This window comes from Bidens hawaiensis, unplaced genomic scaffold (genome assembly GCF_021521415.1).
Source record: "Bidens hawaiensis isolate Kalapana, Puna unplaced genomic scaffold, B.hawaiensis_p1.1 tig00030506_1, whole genome shotgun sequence".
Classification (NCBI taxonomy): Eukaryota; Viridiplantae; Streptophyta; class Magnoliopsida; order Asterales; family Asteraceae; genus Bidens; species Bidens hawaiensis.
This window is the reverse complement of record NW_027505182.1, coordinates 98,050-107,735: the sequence shown is the minus strand read 5'-3', so window position 1 is coordinate 107,735 and position 9,686 is coordinate 98,050. Positions and strand designations below refer to the sequence as shown.

Genomic DNA, 9,686 nt, shown 5'->3' with positions numbered 1-9,686 from the left:
ATCCGTCCGGGAACCTACACTTTGCCCCTTTAAAGAACTCTGCTTGAACAATATCTTCAATCGCCACATGTAACCCTTCCATTGCAATGATAAATAAAAACGGGGAAAGAGGATCTCCCTGTCGAAGCCCCGTCTTGATTTGAAATTCCTCAGTCGGGCTTCCGTTAATCAAAATAGAAGATCTAGCAGAATACAAACAAGCTCTAATCCAAGACATCCACTTACCTCCAAACCCAAGAAAAGACATGGTAGAAAATAAGTATTCACAATTAATTGAATCATATGCCTTAGCGAAGTCAAGTTTCAACAAAAGTAACTTGTCTTTCCTTTGATTATAATCGTCCACAATCTCATTAACCATAAGAGGGCCATCCAGGATTTGTCTTCCTTTAATAAATGCATATTGTTCAGTGTTAACGACAGAATTGATCACCTTAGCCAGCCTATTTGCCAATAGTTTAGAAATAATTTTGTATTGTAAATTTATCAAACTAATTGGCCTAAAATCCTCCACAATCAACGGACTAGCCAACTTAGGAATCAAGGTGATAAAAGGAGGAGTTGCACCCAATAGAAATGTTACTTGTCCGAAAAAAATCTGAAACAAACTTGCAGATGTCATCTTTAATATATTCCCAGAACCGTTTAACAAATCTGAAAGAAAAACCATCTGGACCCAGGGATTTCTGACTACCACACGACCACACAGCCACTTTTATTTCTTCAAAAGTAAACACTGTTTCCAAAAATCTCGACTCTTCCCCCGTTAAAGATTTAAAAAATTGACTTCTAGAACAAACGTTAACCCCGTCCACTCGTTTAAATTTTTCTTGTAATATTATTTGAAAACTTCTTTTATATCTTCCAGTTTGTCAATCTACACACCATCTTTTTTTATACCACGAATCGATAGTTGTCTTCTCTTTTGATTTATGATGCCGTGAAAAAACTTTGAGTTTTCATCTGCCTCCATGCACCATTTTACTTTAGCCTTTTGACCCTCCTCTAACATTTTATCATGCTCTAATTTTCTTTTTTCTTTCAAAATACTTCGCCTTTCATTATGTAACTCCTCTGAGCCTGCCCCCATATCCACCAATTTATCTATATCAGCGAGACGATTGAAAAGTTCACTAAATTTGCCTCTTCTTTCTTCACTTGATCAACACCCCAACCTCTAATCGCCACTTTCAGTTTTTTTAGTTTCTCTTTAAAAACAATGAAACTATTCGAAGAACGCACAACAGGCTTAACTTTCCAATCTTCTATAACCAACTTTTCGAAACCATCTTTCTCCATCTAAGAATTAAAAAACTTAAAAGGGATCGGGCCAAATTTCAATTTACTTTGACGAAGAAGAATCGGACGATGATCTGCAATCGATAAATCAAGCGCAATTGCTTCCATGTTTGGAAGCCTAGAAATCAAGTCAGACGACAACAAAAAACAATCAAGTTTACTCAGTTTTTTCCCAGTAGCGTCAACTCGAGTAAAATAAAAACCTCCCAAAGGAATATCAGTCAAAGAAGCCTCCGAAATAAAATCGTTAAAATACCTGGCCACCCTATTGGAAAAAGTTGTGCCCATTCGTTCATGCTCAAACCAAACCGCATTGAAGTCGCCCATTATAAAGTAATGACCCGGATTATTATTAATAAACGATAGCAATGATTGCCGAAGTACCCTTTTCTCCATTTCGTCTTGCGGAGCCTAAACATTCACCATAAAGCATTTAAGCCCCAAGATCACCCATTCGTCTTCCACCACCACGAAATTGTTCAAACAAGAAATATACGTTTTACAAAAACCGAATTGTCCCAAACAGAAAGCATTCCTCCGGAACGACCACGAGCCGAACTACATGCATAATCAAAATTAACATTTCCCCACATCATCTTAACTTTGTACAACTCCAATTTAGTCATGCGAGTTTCTTGAAGAGCTAAAAAATTCACTCTGAATTTACAACAAAGCTTTTTGATTCGTTTTCTTTTATCCATATCCCCGCTCCCACAAGTATTTATAGATAAAATATTCATTTTTCAACCATCGTTTCACTCATCCTTGTTAATAATTTTGTCAAATCTTCTTTGCTTCCATTTAAATCATACCCCATCCCATTCCCAATTTCTATAATTCTTAATAACTCATTAAATATTGACCCGCCATGTTTATATTTTTTTTCCGTGTTTCTTCTTTGAGACCTTATTTTCTGGTTGGGCTTTTCTCAAATCAAACTCCTCTGTAATAGTCCTCGAAAAAGATGATTTCTCTAATTTTGAATTACTCGGTTTGAAAGGTTCTCGAATGTCCGAACGAGTCTTTGATTCGGTATATCCACCATTTGTCTTTGAACTCCTACCTTCCTCCCCTATAATCACCGAACCACCAGAATTTAAACCTACCGACCCTAATGTTTCTCCCACCCTCGACTCAGATGCTACCTTTAAAGACCCCCCCCCCCTCGCAACCCATCCTGTTTTCTTTATCTTCAAAACCATTAAACCCATCGAATCCCGGTGGTCTCGATAATGATGTCTTCATCTGCACTCTCATCATCGTTCCCTTCCCCATACTTTCCATCTACATTATGTTTTTCGCCAAAAATAAAACTATTTAAATAAAATGGGTCATCATTTACTACCCTTTTTTTCATCCGATCACTTTGAACATCCTCCTCCATTCTTATGTTCTATCAAACTTCAAATTTCATAGCAAAATTAGATGATGATAATAATAATTTCAAACTATCATCTATTGAGCTATTGATCGATAATGATTCATACTATGACTGATACTCAAGTTTCATTTTGTTATCAATGCTAAACTCACGCTAGCAAAAAAACCATATGTGCTTCCGACAAATGATTTGTTTGATCTCAGTTAGGCTTAAAAATTATTTGAAGACAAAAATGATACTAGCATATGAGGTTTCTTGGTAGCAAAAGTTAAACTTGTATCATTGGTAGCCAAAGAAAATGACATTAATTAGTTTGTATTATTTAATTTTTAATTAAAGGTGAGATTTCTTATTAAATTAAGACTAAAAGGTAACAACAACAGGAGGAATTAACAAATAATTAATAGTAAGGGGAATTTACAACCTAGTAACACGTCTCTTCCTTCCCGTCTAAACAATAATTCTTGTCGTTTTCTTCTCCTAATAATTCTGGGAAGAAAGAATTTTTAAATACTAAAAAACTATAATATAAAATTACAAATCTAGCCCTCAAAGTAAAAAAAAAAAAAAAAGATGACCCCAAATATATTAATTGGTCAATTAGACCAAATCTAGATCCTAATCAACCAACCAACCCCCATCATATCCTAAAACTAAAAATGACCAAAAAATGCCCTTATGATCGAGGGTGAAGCGCGCTCATCTGCCTCTGAACCACCGGGTTGGAAGGTGTTGGCCAGGGGTGGAACGGTAATGCTCGGTGGTGGCTTTGGTTCGCTGTCGTAAGGCACGGCCTGTTGTGTTGTGGGTTGATCGACTTTTCTGGCGGTGGTGCCGCCACACGCTCACACGACGGGCACATAGTGAGGGTGGTAGGAGGGGCCATTTGCATATAGAATTGCGGGGAGAGTTTTAAAGCCCTTAACTCTTGTAATTCCTTTTGTAACCTTCTGTTTTCTTCCGTTAGATTTTCACAACATCTCTTCAAGAACTCACAATCCACCTCAGTTTGCTTCAACTTTGTCCTGCAAGCATTAATCAAGTTTAGTAATTTAAATCCATTTCAAGGGCATAGATGGAATTTCACAAGACAACCATTCCTAGTACACGCTAGCTTATGTGATTTTTCATGTTTGTAACCAGGATGTTTAAAAATCTAAACAAATCAGCCAGTTTAATATCCGAACCGTACTTCAACGATTTACGGGTTTATCTAGTCCGTCCTGTTTAAAACTTGAGACCAGCCATGCTAACCGAATTAGCCCGTTAAGCTCATCTTTTATATTTTAATTTTCTTAACACAAACCAATAACTTTTTAAAACAAAAAAAAAAATTAAAGACAAACCACCAAAACCGGACAACCCAACCGACCCGACCGGTTTGATCTTTCGTTATCCAAAACCATAGTTAGCAGGTCGGCTAAACTTTTCGTTAGCAGATTTAATTAATCCGCACCTAAACACCTCCAAATTACGAAAATACCCTTACGATCAAAAAAGAATTACTAACTACCTTGCCCTTCGGTTCTGAAACCAAACTTCCACCTGCCGAGGTCTCAACCCAAGTCTCTTAGCCAAAGCCAGCTTTTGCTTCTGCATAAAAAAACACCATCAGAAACCCACAAATTATCTACACTTGTACCGTACAACCCCACAAACCACACTCACCGGATTCAAATTATTATGCTCCTTAAAGCTTTCTTCCAACACCGCCGACTGATCCTTCGACAGCCGGAGCTTCTTCCGGCTATTCTCGCCGTCCTCATCGTCACTGCCGCCTCTCGATGACGACCGCTCGCCGCCGTCGTTCTCAATCGCCGGAAGATCTCTCTCGCTCCTCTTCCCGCTGATGCTCGAGATCGTGCTGTTCGGCGACGACACGACGGCCTCCTCCTCCGCCTCCGCCGCCATCGCCGGAATCCGGTTCACATCGATCCCTTTCAGAAACGACCTCGTTTCTACCGTGTTTGTCCGATCTGCATGCAATTGTTCGGTTAAATAAAGGTTTGTTTGAGTAAATATGTATATAGTATTGTATTATGATTGAATCTCATAGCACTCTTATCATTTGGTAGATCCAAGTCCATGGCATACCTGATGAAGACGGCAACAGATTTAACTGAAACGACGTCGGATTGGATGCCGGAAAGTTTAAGCTGAGGCTTAAACCTAAGTCATCGGTGTGGTCAACCATCACTTATAATAATAATAATAATAATAATAATAATAATAATAATAATAATAATAATAGATGTGGAGATCGAGAGAGAGAGAGAGAGAGAGAGAGAGAGATGTAGTGTTTGATGATAATAATATGGGGGCTGTGATGAATGGGTTTTATAGAAAGATGAGAGAAAAGGGTGGCGGCTTGGTGACGCCGTTTAAGCTGAGCTGACTATGTGTGTGTGAGAGAGAGAGAGAGAGAGAGAGAGAGTGAGAGAGATGTGTGTGTCGTTATGTTGTGAAGGAGACAATGACTTTTTAAGACCATATGTGCATGCAACCTAAGTGCTTTTTATCGTTTGACCTTTGACTATTTTATTTTATTATTTAATTAATAAAGAGTATTTACTTTTATGGAAAATTCTGAAAATAGTACAAAATATGAGAGAGATTTCTAAAATAGTCCAAGAAATTTTCATATTTCATAAATAGTTCAAGTAAATCTATTGGCGCCGATGGGTTTGAATAAAGTTGAAAAAAATCCGATAGATTTCAAAGACCCAATACCAAGCTGCCACGTGTCCCACTACCCACCTACCCAAATGATTTTCCCCTCAAACTTATCTGTCCAGATGGTTTTCCTATGAAAACCATCTCCTCTCAAAAGTCAAAACCATCTCCCCAGCCTCCTTTCCTCTCAAACATGACCGCCGCCGGTGTGGGATACGGTGAAACCGCCGCCAACTCCCTCCAACACCTTAGCGAAGTCTTCCTCACCACCCACCTCAAAACCTTCTCCTCCACCAACTCCCTCCAACACCTCACCGAGAAGAAAGAGAGACAAGAGTCGGCTCTGTCTCCATCGACCTCATCTGCAACTACCGACGATAACACTCGAAAGAAATTGAGAGTGAAAGTGGTGGGGATGGGGATGCAGAGGCCACGATCTCCGATGATGAAGAAGAAGGTGAAAGGGATAGAGAGTTGAAGAAACACTAATCGACCCCGGCAGATTACGGATAATCTGGGGGTTAAATAGATATTTCCCACGAGGGTTAGTTTCGGCAAAGATGGTTGTTCTGATGACCTGCAAAACAGACACCGTGAGCTCGTCACTGAGAAGGGGGGGTACCTCCTTGTGACCACCCTCCGGCGTGAGAATCAGACTAGATTGCTCTTGAATATAAATGTATATTAAGAGAAATAGCTAGAGAGAAGATATGATATTGATATATGATACCGTTCCAAGGTGTTGGAGTATTTATAGCCGAAGGTAGGTTTCCAAGCAGGTACAGCCGGCTGAATAGTATTCCTGTTCTACCAACTGCGGGCTACGCACGTGCCATGCTGATGGTTGGTGGGTAGGCAGCGGCTGATAGTGACCAGGCCGGCTGTGTACTATTCCTTTTCCACCAACTGCAGGCTATGGACGTGCCCCGACAGGGGTTGGTGAGTAGGCAGCGGCTAATAGTGACTTTAAGTACTAGAGCGTGTTGTCCGTCGTACTGTTGTCAGTGAGCTGTCGTAACTTTGGTCAGATCTTTTGTCCATACCTTGGCAGGTACAGTACAAAAGATCCTCCAGTATCGTACGGACTGGCTCATTTGGGCGGGAGTATTCCCGGCTTTGGGCGGGAGTGTTCCCGGCTTGCTCATTCCCTCTTCAGGTGACATTACTGAATTATTTGAGAGTTAGTGCCTTGTGCGTGTAGCCTTGCTGCACAGGTAGCCTTCCCTGATGGCTAGTATCCGTAGCTGCGGGAACAGGCGGAGTACGTCACCATTGGGAGGCTTTTCCTGCGGGAACAGCTTGCGTACTGCGCGTAAGGACGTCACGTCTCTAAGCATGGTTGGTCCTGCGGATCCAGTTGGTCTTTGCGCAGACGTCCCTCAGGAGTCTTGCGAGTTCAACTGCGCAGACGTCTCTTCGAGGTGAGTCTTGCGGGTCCAACTGCGCAGACGTCCCTATTTAAGGTGAGTCTTGCGGGTCCAACTGCGCAGACGTCCCTATTTAAGGTGAGTCTTCCGGGTCCAACCGCGCAGACGTCCCTGTTTAAGGTGAGTCTTGCGGGTCCAACCGCGCAGACATCCCTGTTCAAGGTGAGTCTTGCGGGTCCAACTGGGCTCTGCTGGGACCTACCTCTTCAAGTCCCCCCAGTCCAATGTTCTTCTCATGAATTTTTAATAAGTGAGGTGAACTTTTGGACTTAAGCAATGGGTTTTGAAAAGGGTTTAGTTTTAAGGTTTTCCATGGGGATTCTTCCCGCGGAAGTCCTAATGTCACGTGCAGAAATTCCCGACTTTTCTGCTTGATCTTTGGGTATGATGCGGGTAGGTCTGTAACCTCCTCGCAAGTCAGGAGCGTTGAGTTCCACTTGTGTAGATTCTCCATGAGGTTTTGGTAGTTTTAAACATAGTGATCAATTATGTTAAACAACCAATTCCATCTTGGAGCTTCAAACAATCTAGTTGTCAATGTTCCCGCTATGGCCCAGAAGATCCTTCTTGGTTTCAATTCCCTGCGGAGTGCTAAGTATGTGAAGGGTTTTGCCTTGACACTGTACCCGCACTCGCCTTATAGTTACTTTACTTCCAAGGTATTCCTGGCGTCAATTCCCAGCAGGTGCTAAGTATGTGAAGGGTTTTGCCTTGACACTGTACCCGCACCCGTCTTATAGTTACTTGTTTGCCAAGGTATTCTTGGCTTCAATTCCCTGCAGGTGCTAAGTATGTGAAGGGTTTTGCCTTGACACTGTACCCGCACCTGTCTTATAGTTACTTGGTTGCCAAGGTAAGGGGTATAGTCCCGCTTACTTTTGAATCTTTTTGAATCTTTTTGAAATTCGAAGAGTTAGTGAAAGGATAAGAACAGTCCAACTGTTGAAGGGACGTCAGCGTGGTCTAACGGTTTCTTCTGACAGGTTCAGGACGTGCATGAAGTTATGGCAACGTGACAGTATATGGTCATTCCAAACGCTTTTTCAGGCGCGTGGGCGCGAGTTTTCGGGCGCGTGGCCGTGAAGTTTACGGCGCACGTCCTGTCGACAGCTGTTGTCAGCTTGCTTTTTCCACGTGTCATAGTTTCATTGCACCTGCGCTTTTCCGTCTCTCCCGCATTAAATTCATCGCATTCATTGCGATGAGTATATAAAGGGAGGAGATGATGCATCTCAATTCACAGTTTCACTTCATCTTCTAAGCGATTTCCGGCGAATACTCAAACTTTTCCGTCGAGCATTCTCCTGAAATCGTTCTTCTTTCCATCCTCCAAAACATGTCTTCTACTCATGATCTTGAAGTTACTGCTGAAGAGTCGGACGTGTATTCCAAGAACCCGACGTCCACTTCTGATAAGGACGATAAGAGTACTGCTGGTGAGTGCCAGTGTGCTCTTCCCGTCGACCAGTATCAGTACATCGTCCAAGAAGTTCATGCTCGAGCCTTTCGAGCCTGAGTTCCCTGAGCCTCACCAGACGGTGTACGATGCCCCCAAGAGCAAAATGGGGGTGTATGCTGCATTCTTCATCTATGGGAATCTCAGGTTCCCATTGACGAAGTTTGTATACCGTGTTCTGGAGAGACACGGTGTGCACCTGACGGAGGTACACCCAATAGCGATCGCCAAGATCCGCCATTTTGAATGGGTGTGCCTCATTCTGGGTGTGGAGCCCCATGTCGACCGCCTGATGACCTTCTACTCCTGGAGGTGCATCCAAGGCTGGTACACCTTGGTCACCCGGATCAAGGGTTTGAAGATCTGTGCTACCGAGCGCAGTCTTCGGTCTTGGAAGCGGGAGTTCTTCTACATCTCTGCCCGTGTCGTCCCCATAGCGATGACATTCAAGAACGGGAGAGCACTTCCGAGCCTTCACGCCTCCAACTACCAGGAGGCGGAATGGTTTTCCAAGATTTCCCGGATCCAGACTCCGGTTTACCGCTTTGCGGAGTCCGGGATGGTTATGCTCGGGATGAGCCGGGTGTGGAAGGATGCCGGGGCGGAGGCGCCACAGATTCCTATCGTCCTTGAATACGGTTTGAACTCTATCCTTTACGGTATGCTTCATATCTTTTTGCTGATTTAGGGTTTTTCTTCTAACTGTTTCTGTCTATTTGCAGAGGGAAACAACTTGCAATCTCTTCTGCAGCCGCGGGAGAGCGGTGGTCCTGCTCGGATGGGTACTCGTGCTCTTGATGAGAACGAGTTGCCCATCCTTGAGCAAACTGCGGATCAGTTTGTGGAGGTCTACCCGCCGGGCCACGAGATACTGAGCGCCACGCGGCCAGGTAAAAGATTATTTAACCCTCGCCCTCTCAATGCTCAAACCTCTGCTGGAATTCCTCTAATTTTGTCATCTTCTGATGAGGAATCCGCAGATGGTCCTTTCTTCGCGAGGAAGAAGGCTGCTGGCGGGAAGGGCAAGGCGAAGGTTGCCTCCACTGCCGATCAGGGGAACCGGTCTGAGTCGGAGACCGAAAGTGAAGAGGCGGCGGGGAACCCTGGTGGTGGTAAGACCACTGTCCCGGAGGTTGAGACAGCTATCACCTCCGGGCAGCCCAGTGCGACGACGGTGACCGGCGTGAAGAGGCCGGCTCCATCGGGTTCGTCCCCGCCTGTCAGAACCTTCAAGCTCAAGAGAACTCGTAAGTGTAAATTAATCTTACCCGCAATTCTTTCCGCCATTGTTTTTAATATCTTGTCTTCATGCAGGCGTGGATGCTACTGCATTCCAAAGTGATGCGGGGAGAAGCAGTTCTGGACCCATGACGGTAGGTTTGGTCAACCTACCCGAGGCGATGACCCAGGCGGCTACGCCTGTTTGCAGTATTGGTTCAGTTGCTCATTC

The 9,686-nt window shown here is 43.5% G+C and overlaps 1 protein-coding gene across 1 annotated transcript; it reads right to left on the bottom strand.

The window, feature by feature from the left end:
- Positions 1–3,081: 3,081 nt before the first annotated feature.
- Positions 3,082–4,877, bottom strand: LOC143611303 (homeobox-leucine zipper protein HAT4-like). The gene is made up of 4 exons (XM_077085533.1): positions 4,775–4,877; positions 4,349–4,656; positions 4,194–4,273; positions 3,082–3,705 (listed from the first exon to the last, which is right to left on the bottom strand). The coding sequence occupies exons 1-4, from the start codon at positions 4,872–4,874 to the stop codon at positions 3,357–3,359; spliced, it is 837 nt and encodes a 278-aa protein (XP_076941648.1). The 5' UTR covers positions 4,875–4,877; the 3' UTR covers positions 3,082–3,356.
- Between the last annotated feature and the right edge of the window lie 4,809 nt (positions 4,878–9,686).